Source organism: Notolabrus celidotus, chromosome 15, assembly GCF_009762535.1.
Source record: "Notolabrus celidotus isolate fNotCel1 chromosome 15, fNotCel1.pri, whole genome shotgun sequence".
NCBI classification, from domain to species: Eukaryota; Metazoa; Chordata; class Actinopteri; order Labriformes; family Labridae; genus Notolabrus; species Notolabrus celidotus.
In genome coordinates this window covers 32,173,415-32,187,823 of record NC_048286.1, presented here as the reverse complement: position 1 = coordinate 32,187,823, position 14,409 = coordinate 32,173,415, and the positions used below count along the sequence as shown (strand labels likewise).

Here is a 14,409-nt window from a genome sequence, read left to right as displayed (position 1 = left end):
AAGTCTTAAAAACAACATGAAAAAGAAGTGTGATGAAATCCAGATTGTGATCCTGCCATAGAAAAATGATGATACAATATTTTTCTCACACTGCCCGACCATTTTCCTCCAGAGGATAAAGTTTGCTAATGTATACGTGGCTTGTGGAGAACTGAGGACTACCTAGTTACTGATTTATTGAGAAAAAATTTTAAATAATTGTTATTAAATGGAGATTTCATATATAACTTTTATGATTCCTAAGTCTCAGTAGGAGTGTCCTGTGGCCCTGAGGCATTCTGACAACATCAAAAGTGGCCCTCTTTGAAAAAAGTTTGGACACCCCTGGTATAAATCATATGTTGTTTCCCTTCAGTGACTGAGGCCATGTGTCCTGTGAAGCTGAACCGCTGGGGGACTCCAGAGGTGAACACAGACACCATGCAGACCAGTGAGCCCTGGGTGTTTGCAGGGGGAGACATCGCCGGTTTGGCAAACACCTCGGTGGAATCAGTGAACGACGGCAAGCAGGCGTCCTGGCATATTCACAGATACATTCAGGTACATCTTCAGAGCTGACCAGAACATGCTTCTTCATATAACCCATACACACATTCTGTTTCATAGATTGAACTCTGTGTCAACAAGGTTTAGGAATGTTCTTAGACTGCAAGTAAGACATCCATTTACAAAGTGAATCAAAGGGATGAAAGTTAAATGATTGACCCGTCTGTCTTCTTCCTGTAGTCCCAGCATGGACAGATAGTGGACCCGGTTCCTAAGCTGCCGTTGTTCTACAGCGCCATAGATCAGGTCGACATCAGCGTCGAGGTTTGTGGGATAAGGTTTCCAAACCCGTTCGGCCTGGCGTCTGCTCCTCCCACGACCAGCACGGCCATGATCAGGAGAGCCTTTGAACAAGGCTGGGGCTTCGCTCTGACCAAGACTTTTGGACTCAACAAGGTACACACACACACACACACACACACACATACATGCAATAATGTTGTGCAACGGTGCAATAAAGTTTACTTAAGCAGACAAAAAGTAAAAACTACAAAGTTAATAAAACACCAACATCTGGACACAGTTCTGTAAAGCCAAATCAGTGTCTCAAAGTCCAGTTCACACAGACTGAAATGAACCAGTTCAGGTTCATAGTTCATTTTTTATTATCATTATATTATTGTATTATTTTGGACCAAGTTCATGGTCCAAAAAATCAAGAGTCACTGGATAAATTGCCCCTCCAAAAACAAGAAAAATAAAATGTATTTAAAAGGATATTTTACCTTGAATTAAGCAAAAAAATCTGCCAATAGAACAAATGAGAATTTTCTTGGTAAGATTTCTTAAATTTCTAATATTTAGAAAACTGTGATCTTAAAATTAACAGGAAAACTTATTTTAACAATATTTTTCCAGTATTTTAAAGCTTAGTGTCTCAGAATAAGACAGGAATGATAACAATTAATATTTTTTCACTCAAAAAAATATTTCTGCACTAATACATTTCATGTCAACTTCTTCATTTGAGATATATTCACCTTAATCTGAGTTGTATTATAGCAGCACTTCTCTAGGTTTAAGACCATCTTGTACTTGAAATAAGATGACAAAGTTGAATTGTCTCATGTTGAGATATAATGTCTTCTCATAGTGAGCTGGATATACTAATATTCAGTCATGTTGTTTTTTAGGATAAGCCAGCTCTGCTCTAAAGGAGGTGTTTCATTGTGTGCATGGAGTTTGAGGAGGAATATTTTTATCTGATTTAAAGAAACAGAGTCTGAAAACTGAAACCCACCCTTAAAAACAACAACTTCTCTTTCTTTCTTTCTTTCTTTCTTTCTTTCTTTCTTTCTTTCTTTCCTTCTTTCTTTCTTTCTTTCTTTCTTTCTTTCTTTCTTTCTTTCTTCACTTCTGTCCATTCTTTCTTTCTTTCTTCACTTCTCTCCTTTCTTTCTTTCTTTCTTTCTTCCTTTCTCTCTTTTTTCTTTCTTTCTGACTTTCTTTCTTTCTTTATTTCTTCACTTCTCCCTTTCTTTCTTTCTTTCTTTCTTCACTTCTCTCTTTCTTTCTTTCTTTCTTCACTTCTCTCTTTCTTTCTTTCTTTCTTCACTTCTCTCTTTCTTTCTTTCTTTCTTTCTTTCTTTCTTTATTCCCTTCTTTCTTTCTTTCCTTCTTTCTTTCTTTCTTTCTTTCATTTTGTCTTACTTCTTTCTCTCTTTCTTTCTTGCTTCTTTCTTTCTTCACTTCTCTCTTTCTTTCTTTCTTTCTTTCTTTCTTCACTTCTCTCTTTCTTTCTTTCTTTCTTTCTTTCTTCACTTCTCTCTTTCTTTCTTTCTTTCTCTCTTTCTTTCTTCACTTCTCTCTTTCTTTCTTTCTTTCTTTCTTTCTTCACTTCTCTCTTTCTTTCTTTCTTTCTTTCTTCACTTCTCTCTTTCTTTCTTTCTTCACTTCTCTCTTTCTTTCTTTCTTTCTTTCTTCACTTCTCTCTCTTTCTTTCTTTCTTCACTTCTCTCTTTCTTTCTTTCTTTCTTCACTTCTCTCTTTCTTTCTTTCTTTCTTTCTTTCTTTCTTCAATTCTCTCTTTCTCTCTTTCTTTCTTTCTTTCTTCACTTCTCTCTTTCTTTCTTTCTTTCTTTCTTTCTTTCTTCACTTCTCTCTTTCTTTCTTTCTTTCTTCACTTCTCTCTTTCTCTCTTTCTTTCTTTCTTTCTTCACTTCTCTCTTTCTTTCTTCACTTCTCTCTCTCTTTCTTTCTTTCTTTCTTCACTTCTCTCTTTCTTTCTTTCTTTCTTCACTTCTCTCTTTCTTTCTTTCTTTCTTTCTTTTCTAACTCCTTTCTTTTTTCTTTCTTTCTTTCTTTCTTTCTTACTCCTTTATTTTTTTTAATTTTTCCTTTCATTCTTTTATCAATGGAGCTGTTTTCTGATAGATTAATAAAAGTCATTTCCTTAAATCAAGTAAAGTGTTTGTCTTAAATCAAGATTATCCGTCTTCTACAAATAAGATCTCAGCTTGAAAAATGTCTGAAATGTAAAATAAACCTTGTTTCTTCTAAATTAAAACTCAAAACAAGATCATTTCAAGAATGTTTGACTGAACAAGATATTTAAGATGTCTTAAAACAAGTCCCTCTATCTTGCTCAAATGTTACTTGTTAAGTAAATTTATCTTAAATCAAGTGGGAGAAGACATTTAGACTAAACATGAGACAATTTCACTTGGTAAGATTTGGAGTTTTTGCAGTGTTCACATTCCTGTTTTTTTAGCTGTACCTAAATGTTTAGATATCTGATTTTCTTCATATTCCCTCTGGTAAGCTCTGGAAACAGAGAGCTGATTAATAAACCGTCTGCTCGTATGAATCTGTCTCTGCAGGACCTGGTGACCAACGTGTCTCCTCGTATTGTGCGTGGAACCACCTCAGGTAACTTGTACGGACCTGGTCAAGGCTCCTTCCTCAACATTGAGCTCATCAGTGAGAAGACAGCGGCCTACTGGTGTCAGTCCGTCACAGAGCTGAAGAGGGACTTCCCTGATAATGTGAGTTTTTATTTCATGTGAACTGTGTCTCTTCATGAACAAAAGCATGATATTAGTAATTAAAAACAAACCTTCCCCTGTCTCTCTGTGAGGTGGTGATCTCCAGTATAATGTGCAGCTACAACAAGGAAGACTGGACAGAGCTCGCCAAGATGGCAGAAGTGAGTCAAACAGCATCTTTAAACAGTGATATCATCATATGTTCACACACAGGTCACACTGTGAGGTTTGGAGACATGGCTCGTTAAAGTTATGTGTGTGTTTAGGAATCAGGAGCAGACGCACTGGAGCTGAACCTGTCCTGTCCTCATGGGATGGGAGAGAGAGGCATGGGACTGGCCTGTGGACAGGTACACACACACACACACACACACACAAACACATACACACACATTATATACATAAGCAATCATTCACACCCTGTCTTGCTACACTACAGAGGTCACCATGTTTCTTGTGTCTCATCTTTAGGACCCGGTGTTGGTGCGTAACATCTGCCGCTGGGTGCGTGCCGCCATTTCCATCCCGTTCTTCGCCAAGCTGACTCCAAACGTCACCAACATTGTCGACATCGCCAAGGCTGCTCATGAAGGTGAGCACACTTCTTTTCTGTTGTCTCCTCTTCACTTTATTCTCCACTCCTCTGTTTGTTTTCTTACTGTGTTAGACATGAAGCATGTGTGCGTGTGGACTGCTGTAATTGTTGGAGTTCTTTTTGTAGGGGGAGCAGATGGAGTAACGGCCACCAACACAGTCTCAGGTATGATGGGACTGAAGGCTGACGGCTCCCCCTGGCCAAGTGTGGGGAAGGGCAAACGCACCACGTATGGAGGAGTGTCTGGTGAGGACACACACATCGATCACACATACACAATCCCTTTAAACGTGAAGTTAGCAGTGCAGTGGTTGTAGAATGGTTTGTACAGAGAACAACTTTCACACCCTTGAAATGAAAGACATCATAAAGACAAGTTTGACCATTGGATGAAAACATTACTCTATTCTAATTTAACTGGCCTGAAACTTTCCACACAAAGTTGTGATCCCTAAAAATGAACAAAAAGTGAGCACTAGCAAACTCTGACCTGTACTTATGTACAATATGGAACCAGGGAAAAAGACACGAGTGGTGAGGTGGTGAAAGGAAGCCAGGATATGTATTCACGCATCGCACTCATTTAATAGTTTTGAAGTGGGATTTGATTTTGAAAAGGTAACTGAGACCTTGTGGTGGCTGCACACACTCTGCTGTCAAGTCCTGAGGCTCTGGAAGGTCAGAGATGTAGACTGCAGATGGGATTTGTTGGTTATGTTAGAAGATATTATTTTATTCTTCTTTTTGTTTATTTAACTCTGTAAAGCACTTTGAATTGTTCTTTATAAATGGTTCTTTATAAATAAACTTGCTTTCCCTTGCCTTTAAATATAGAAGATAATAAAGTGAGGCGCTTCATCGCTTCAACCAAAAGCTAAGAAGTCTACTCTGAACATGTTTGCAGGTAACGCCATCAGACCGATTGCTCTGAGAGCAGTATCCGCCATCGGCAGAGCCATCCCTGATTTCCCGATCCTGGCCACAGGAGGAATAGACTCTGCTGAGACTGGACTACAGTTTCTTCATGCCGGAGCCTCAGTATTACAGGTGAGACTCAAGTGATGCATTCTTAATACACTTTAACCCAATAACACCCCAAAATATAGTCTCATGTCATTAACATAAATACATTTTGTTTTCAAAGGGGACTCTAATATAATTGTTCTTAACATTTTTATTATATGTAATGAAGATCACCACTCTGTAAGAAACTGAGCAAAGAGTTCACAGAAATTTGCAAATAATTTTGGGACTTTGTCCACTACAGCACATAATACAATTAAAATATTCAGAGTATCTAAAGAAATGTCTGTTCAAAAGAAACCAGGCTGAAAAACAAACACTGGATGGATGTGATCTTTGGCTCCATGCATTGAAAACAAACATAACTCTGGAGTGGAAATCACTGCATGGGAACATAATCAGTGTTGAACAAAGTGCTGTACATAAAAACAACTTAAAATAGAATATATAAAAAAAAAGAGATATATAAAAATGAAATTAAAAAGACTCCCCCATCCTAATCCCAACCAACCCCGACCCCAAACCCACCCCACAATCCTAAGGTTAAAAACACAATATATGCAAAAATAATAACAATAAAAATGAAATAAATTGATAAATGAAAAATAAAAAATAAGTTGCTGAACAAACTGAGGAAACACTCTCATGATATCTTAATGAGGAAACACTGGAGGAAAAATAAGATGATAAAACTCAACAAAGGAAATTAAAATCACCAAAATAAAATAAATTTCTAAAATAATAAAACACTAAAATATTAAAGCATTAAAAGAAAATAAGATACTATACTTAAAATAAATAAATAAATTATAATACAATAAAAAATGACTACAATTTGAACTAGATAATAAAAAAAAAAAATGAAGTAAGGTGAAATAAAACTGTTATAAGAATAAAACTCAGTTAAAAGCGAAACTAAAAAGGAAGAAAAATGCTGATTGATGCTGAAGATAAGAAGATCAATCATCTCTTTTACAGAAATAATGACCTAGTAAAGAATAAAAGAAACGCATACATCAATATAAAGCAAGCACAATGTGATGAAGCCAAATAGAAGTCCTACCCTGTTCTGTTTAATAATGTCTTTTTATGTCTTATGTCTGACTAAAGGTGTGCAGTGCCGTACAGAATCAGGACTTCACAGTGATTGAGGACTACTGTGTGGGTATGTATCTGCTCTCCTGTATCATGGATGTTTTATTTTCCTCTGCTGTGTCACTGATATTGGAGTATCCTTATCTCATATCATATCTTGTCCAACATTACCTTCTCATACAGGTGTAACTACACACTTTTTAATACTCCTATAACTCTCCTGTGTTCAGGTCTGAAGGCCCTGTTGTACCTGAAGAGTCTGGAGATACAGGGCTGGGATGGTCAATCTCCTCCAACAGCGAAACATCAGAAGGGAAAACCTGTCCCCAGAATTGAAGAACTTGTGGGAAAGGTAACACTTGAAATATTAGAAACAATTAAAATTATAATATCAACACTACTTTGTACAAAGGGGAGAGTGGAGGCTGTTAGAGGACATTTTTAAATATATATTTTTTTCTATTAGCACCCAAAATTCTGTGCAGCTATACACCCCAGGAAGCAAACAATAGAACATGGTGAGATAGATATTCTGAAGCACATGCATCCTGGAGGGCTTGCCTTGAATTGAAGCATGCCTAACATGCCGACACAGATAAGGAGAGGTTGGAAGTTCAGAGACAGCGATTTGAGCTTTTTGAAATGTATGTTGAGTGAATTTAAACTTGATTTATTTCGATTTTAGTGTTAGTAAAGACTCTTTCCATCCAGCCCTGAGGGGAGTAGCTCTCTCTAAAGGCCTTACCTGTTCACCATCTCATAATTATTGTCAAAGTTATTATTTTTACCTGCAAGTTTATCCTTCAAATCTTCACAGCCACTCAACTACCATCCTCAGTTTCTTACATTATACTGTTCTAGACTTATAAAAAGTTGAGCTAATTACCAGTTTAAGAGGTATTTATTCTTATCTGTTGACCTGGGAACATGGCTTCATTGTGTGTGTGTTTCCATGTGTGTGTTTTCTGTGTGTTTCCATGTGTGTGTGTTTGTAGAGCCTCCCTAGTTTTGGTCCATACCTCCTGGAGAGGACGGAGGCCGTTGCGTCGTACAAGAAACAGCTCAGAGATTCTGGTAAAACCGATGATGTCGAAACGTCCATCACTCGGGTCGGCACTCCCAAAAAACCTGTCCCTGCCGTCAAGGTGAGACACACACACACACACACACACACACACACACACACACACACACACACACACACACACACACACGCACACACGCACACACACACACACAACATGCTTTTGCCTGTGAATTAAATCTTAATAATAATAATAAAAACATCTTGATGCTGCATGCACATCGTGTGTGTGTCTGTGTGATTGATGATTGGTATGTTTGTGTTTTAGGACGTCATTGCCAGAGCACTGCGCTACATTGGAGCGTACCAGGAACTTAACAATATGGAGCAGGTACCTATAAATCCTTACTTACTGTGGACATGTTTAAAAGATACATTTTACTGTCATGAGTTGGATTGTGTTGGATTTGCCTTATGTTTCCTCCTTGTCTGGTTCTGTATTAGTTATCCTTTGTCTTCCTTGTGTGTAGTAATGCACAGCTTGTGTTGTATTCCTTGTGTGTATTTTCTTGTGTTTAGTCTGTCGTGTTTATTTGGTAGTTCTTGATCCCTGGCCCAATCTCAATGTCCACCCTCAAGCACTCACTGACTTTGAGGCGTGTTCCCGTTAAGTCCGTGAGGGTTTAGAGCTGTCCCACTGTCAGATCATCAAATGTGGGAGGGATCTCTCCCTGACTTTTTGAACCCTTTGTGTCCCCTTTCTGTAAGTGGGCATTTTTGCAGACTTAGCATAAGGGAATTACCCAGAGTTCATAGCATTGTGGCGTGAGATATTCCCAGGGGAAGCCCGCGAGCATGGAAGGGTGAACAAGCGCAGTAACATGAAATAAAAAAGAGAGACAGTAAAAAAAAGAAGCATGAAAGTTGCAATGAAATTTAAGTTTGCCTGTAAGTATAAATAAAGAAAACAGCCTTAATCTATTTATCTTCACATATATGTGTAAACAGTATAATTAATATATTTATGGTTATATAGCCTATTCATAAATTTTAAATGTTGTGGTTAAGCAGTCTGTACGGTAAGAGCCTGGATCACATGACAGACGGTCGTCTCTTAAGCGCCTTGAATTTGAGGAAAGTAAAAATTGTGCAATAAGAAAATCTTAATATCGCTAAGGTGAGCTACATGGCGTCGTGCAGGTCACGTGATACGTCTCAAAGTGCTTTCCCATTCCCAGTTCTGCAGTTTGAGCCCTTACAGCCTCCTGCCCTCAATCACTTTACAGGAGACGTCAATTAAGTCAAGAAGGGCTCAGGGTTCAGGGCTTAGGGCTTAGGGAGGACATTGAGATTGGGCCCCTATGTTTCCAGTTTAGTTTTACTTCCTTTTCTGATGAACCTGATTAGTTCCACCTGCGTCCACACCTGTGCTTATTACTCTGTGTATTTAATTCATCTGTTTCCCCTGTCCTGTGTTGGATCATTGTGCATCTCTCCTATGTTCTCTGTGTTTCCTTATCCTAGTGTTTCCAGTGGGTTTTTTTAAATTTGGTTTCTTAGACGTTTTGCTAGTTTTGTTTGTTATTTTTCATTCTTTTGTTTATTAAAACCTTTTATTTTAAATCTGTCACATTGGAAAAAATGGAGGAAGGAGGATAACATGAAAAACAAGGCAGAAAGAAAACTAAAGATCAACTCATGACATTTAACAGAGATGAATGGTCCATTTTGGCAACTGTTTACATCTTTACTTAACCTAAGCTGTTTCCTCATGATCACTGGATGTAAACATATTTGAGCTTTTAATGTGGTACACAATAATATGTGGTCAGCAGGGTAAATATAGCCTCTACTTAAAGGTGACATATCACGCTTTTTTCATCAATATATATTGGTCTAAGAGGTCCCCAAAACATGTCTTTAAAGTTTATGCTCAAAAAAACACTTTGAAATCAGATTTTGGTCTGCCTGAAAAACCCTCTTCTTCAGTCCTCCTCAGAACAGTCTGTTTTCTCTCTGACCACGCCCCCTCAGGAAGTGGATGTGGCCTCGGCTGTCCAGCACGTTGATCTAATGTTTACATGTTGGCTGAATATACACGGCTGCTCAGAGATCGCGTTACTTCAACCCTCTGAATCTGATCCAGAATCTGATCCTGACAGAGAGGCGCCTGTAGCAGGATCTTTCTGAACCATTGGTCACAGATTTAGTGTTTCTTGTTGTTTTATTTGTCAGTATGTCGACGTGTGTCTTGGTACACAGCTACGAACATGTAGCTATGTGGCTATGCTAACTAGCGCTAGCACTTTGCCATGATAAATAAAAATCATCCACTAGATCTTCAAATCTGCAGACGTGGGGAGTAAAACCGACCTTTGTGTTTATTAAGACAGTCTACAACTAGCATGCCTCCATCCTAAGCTCCTTGTTAGCACACATGTGTGCAGGGAATGAAAAACGGAGGAGGGGTTGAGTTGTATTTTATACAGTCTATGGGCTGAACAAGCTCTGAGCTCTGACTTCCTGTTACAGACCGGATGGCGTTGTGACGTATGAAAAACACTGAAGTCTGAAACGGCTGGTTTCACACACATTTACAGAAAGGTGGAGAAATCAGAACAGGGGCAGAATGGATTCTTTTCATTCTCGGGGGGTTTGTAGACAGGGACACATATTTCAGGTAGAGAACCATTAAAAAGTCCATTTTGCATGATATGTCACCTTTAAGATAGTTTTATGTCTATTATGCCCTATTTTTATGTTTATGTTTGTGGAGCTTTTCATAAGGTGACAGCTGAAACCGTCTTACTAAAACAAGAATAGAAAGTATAATAAAGTTTCCCCTCTCCCCTGTGTCCCAGGTCCAAGCTCTGATAGATGAAGAGATGTGTATTAACTGTGGTAAATGTTACATGACCTGCAATGACTCTGGATACCAGGTAAGTCTGTCACATTAAGACATTTCTCTCTCTCTTTTTTTTAACCTTTCTTTTTTTGTCTCTGTCTGATCCAATAATGTGACTCCCTTCTTGTCGTTCCAGGCCATAGAGTTCAACTCAGAAACCCACCTCCCCATGGTGAACGACAGCTGTACGGGCTGCACCCTGTGCCTCAGTGTCTGTCCCATCATAGACTGCATTAAAATGGTCACAAGAAATACTCCTTATAAACCAAAGAGAGGGGTGCCAGTTAGTCCTGTCTACTAAAGGAAGATGAAACCTTGTAATTAACATATATTTGATATAGAAGAAATTGAAGATCAGACGTTTGATTTGATTTTATAAGAAATGTATCTGCTTCATTACTTTCTTTACCTGCATTACTGAAATCTTACACAGAATGTCTCTCTGCATTCATGCAAATCATATTGATAGTGTAAAATATTTAAAGGAGATTGAATAGGACAACCAGCATGTTAATCTACTTTGCAGAGAAGGAGGAGAAAAGTTGATTTTGTTTGCAATTTCCATCTACAATCAGGGTCACCAACTGTCCCGTGTTAGCCGGGACATCCTGTATATTGGGCTAAATTGGTTTGTTTCATATGGGACCTCAATTGTCCCGTATATTGACTATTAACTCTTGTAAATACAGCAGACTGCACTCTACAGATCAGATAAAACGGCAGTGGGAGATCATGTGCCAATCACACCGCTTGTCATCCAATCACAGGCCCCCTCATGTGCATCAGTTGTATCCAAATGCACCAAGTCCTGCAAAAAAAGTGTGGAGAGGATTTTCTCTGTGATGGCCATTAAATGGTCAGACTCATGAAACAGATGCAGCACAGACAAACTGTGACTTGTCATGTAAGGACTTCTCTCTGGCTGTGCTTGAGGACAAAAGACTGCCTGAGTCAGTCAAGAGCAGCAAAAAGTATCCATGAAAAAAGTATATTTGTTGAGTCATACTCCTCTTTTGCATTTAATTTTTTCTTTTGCCTGTTTTTTTTTTATGTAAAGAGATAAATTGTGGTTTCTTTGAGGTTTATTCATTTGAGGTTACATAATGATACAGTAAGGATTAAAGGGAATATACACACTTTCTGCATTTCAAGTGGAATCAGAATATGAATATACGCTGATCATGCTCACACCACCATGGCATCGTGCACCTGTTCCTTATTTAGTAGTGAGAAAGTTGGCAACCTCATCCACAATAGCTATTCTGTGACTCTCCCAAGGACACACATGTAGACTGCAGAAGCCTGGGATGAGACACAGCAGCACTTGTATACCACTGGAACAATTTGACACCAACTTTCTGAAGTCAAGGTTGAAAATGATATGATAGAAATAAATGCGCTTCTGATTTTATTTAAATCTGGCTTACGAAATTGTGGAATTTACCTTGTTGTCACCCCAGTATTAACGCTTTGTTTAATGTGATACATACACATGTTTGTAAATGAAATGTTCATGTAATGTTTTGATGTAAGAGGAAATGTGTTTGATTGATCTATGATTCAAATAAACTTTGATATTCTGCAAAATCTCTGTATACTACAACACAACCTACCATGATACTTGTTTGTAATGGATCTGTTTGATCTACTTACATAAAGTTAAACTGAACTTTTGAACTAAAAGCTGCAAGGCGCAATTTAACCTATGATATTCTAGGGACAGGCGGGAGCAATGATGGTCGGATCACTTATTGTGAAATAGCTCTACATGGCATTAACATTGCTTTAATATGTGCATACGCCACCAGCACTTCTATGATTCACTGGCTTCCACATTATTAGACCTTCCAGAATACAATCTTATGATAGGGGGGGACTTTAATGCTGTATGGCTCCATGAACTTGACCGAACTGGTTTAAGAGAGAGTGCAGAACAACGACGAGCCTCCATGTCTCTTCAGATATTAGCTAATGAATATGCAATAATTGATGTGTGGTGGGAGATGAATCGTTCAGACAGGAAGTCAGATACTGAAACAACTTGTTTCAGTATCTGACTTCCTGTCTGACTTAATCTGCCCTGTGCGGAATTGATGTGTGCTGTGCATATCTGCTGCAGAGGGCTCTGGATCGACAGAGCTGCAATGGAGCAGATACACAACACTGCAGAGCCAGTGGAAGCACACACATTGAGAGTCTGGTGGAAGTTCCTGGTAAGTGCCATTGACCTGTATCAGGTTATGCTGACACCAATCTCCAACCAGCAAATTCATTACTGTAATTAAAGTGGACTCATCTGACAGAATACAACCTAAGAACATTAGCTGATTAATGAGTAAAAAGAACACGACCTCCTGTTGACACAGTTTGATTTCCAGAAAAACACAAAATATTAATTGTCCCAGCTCTGCTCCTGGTTCTCAGTGTTTGTCCACTCACTCCTCCACTGCTGCTCTCTGCCTGTTGGCTACGCCCACCTCATCAAGCAACTCAGTTCACCTGAGCACCCAGATGCAACTCATCTTCATCAAGCCAGTATTTAAACCTCCCCTGTCCACCAGCTCTTGGCCACATTGTTCTCAGCTCTCATGCAAGACTTTCCAGCACTCTTTCTTGATTTGATTTCCCGGTTCCGACCCCCTGCCTTGTCCTCTGCCTTGTCTTCTGCCTTGTCTTCTGCCTTGTCTTCTGCCTTGTCTTCTGCCTTGTCCTCTGCCTTGTCCTCTGCCTTATCCTCTGCCTTGTCTTCTGCCGTGTCTTCTGCCTTGTCCTCTGCCTTATCCTCTGTCTTATCCTCTGCCTTGTCCTCTGCCTTGTCCTCTGCCTTGTCCTCTGCCTTGTCCTCTGCCTTGTCTTCTGCCTTGTTTTCTGCCTTGTCCTCTGCCTTATCCTCTGCTTTGTCCTCTGCCTTGTCTTCTGCCTTGTCCTCTGCCTTGTCTTCTGCCTTGTTTTCTGCCTTGTCCTCTGCCTTATCCTCTGCCTTGTCTTCTGCCTTATCCTCTGACTTGTCCTCTGCCTTATCCTCTGCCTTGTCTTCTGCCTTGTCCTCTGCCTTGTCCTCTGCCTTATCCTCTGCCTTATCCTCTGCCTTGTCCTCTGCCTTATCCTCTGCCTTGTCCTCTGCCTTGTCCTCTGCCTTGTCCCCTGCCTTGTCCTCTGCCTTATCCTCTGCCTTGTCTTCTGCCTTATCCTCTGCCTTGTCTTCTGCCTTGTTCTCTGCCTTATCCTCTGCCTTGACTTCTGCCTTGTCCTCTGCCTTATCCTCTGCCTTGTCCTCTGCCTTGTCCCTTGCCTTGTCCTCTGCCTTGTCTTCTGCCTTGTCTTCTGCCTTGTCTTCTGCCTTATCCTCTGCCTTATCCTCTGCCTTGTCTTCTGCCTTGTCTTCTGCCTTGTCCTCTGCCTTGTCTTCTGCCTTGTCTTCTGCCTTGTCTTCTGCCTGGTCCTCTGCCTTGTCTTCTGCCTTGTCCCCTGCCTTGTCTTCTGCCTTGTCTTCTGCCTTGTCCTCTGCCTTGTCCTCTGCCTTGTCTTCTGCCTTATCCTCTGCCTTGTCTTCTGCCTTGTCTTCTGCCTGGTCCTCTGCCTTGTCTTCTGCCTTGTCCCCTGCCTTATCCTCTGCCTTGTCTTCTGCCTTATCTTCTGCCTTGTCCTCTGCCTTGTCCTCTGCCTTGTCTTCTGCCTTGTCTTCTGCCTGGTCCTCTGCCTTGTCTTCTGCCTTGTCCCCTGCCTTATCCTCTGCCTTGTCTTCTGCCTTATCTTCTGCCTTGTCCTCTGCCTTGTCCTCTGCCTTGTCTTCTGCCTTATCCTCTCCCTTATCCTCTGCCTTGTCTTCTGCCTTGTCTTCTGCCTTGTCTTCTGCCTTGTCCTCTGCCTTGTCCTCTGCCTTGTCTTCTGCCTTGTCCTCTGCCTTGTCCTCTGCCTTGTCTTCTGCCTTATCCTCTGCCTTATCCTCTGCCTTGTCTTCTGCCTTATCCTCTGCCTTGTCTTCTGCCTTGTCTTCTGCCTGGTCCTCTGCCTTGTCTTCTGCCTTATCCTCTGCCTTGTCTTCTGCCTTGTCTTCTGCCTGGTCCTCTGCCTTGTCTTCTGCCTTGTCCCCTGCCTTGTCCTCTGCCTTGTCCTCTGCCTTGTCCTCTGCCTTGTCCCCTGCCTTGTCCTCTGCCTTGTCCTCTGCCTTGTCTTCTGCCTTATCCTCTGCCTTGTCTTCTGCCTTGTCTTCTGCCTTGTCTTCTGCCTTGTCTTC

At 40.3% G+C, this 14,409-nt stretch overlaps 1 protein-coding gene across 1 annotated transcript; it reads left to right on the top strand.

Moving 5' to 3' along the window:
• Positions 1-351: 351 nt before the first annotated feature.
• Positions 352-11,754, top strand: LOC117826692 (dihydropyrimidine dehydrogenase [NADP(+)]-like; the record flags this gene model as incomplete). The annotated part of the gene is made up of 14 exons (XM_034702947.1): positions 352-540; positions 727-942; positions 3,366-3,530; positions 3,623-3,691; positions 3,797-3,880; positions 4,002-4,122; positions 4,252-4,371; positions 5,030-5,172; positions 6,259-6,313; positions 6,474-6,595; positions 7,239-7,388; positions 7,596-7,658; positions 10,129-10,206; positions 10,309-11,754. Coding segments are annotated over 14 exons (1,740 nt in total), but the record flags the coding sequence as incomplete, so codon positions are not given.
• Positions 11,755-14,409: the final 2,655 nt, after the last annotated feature.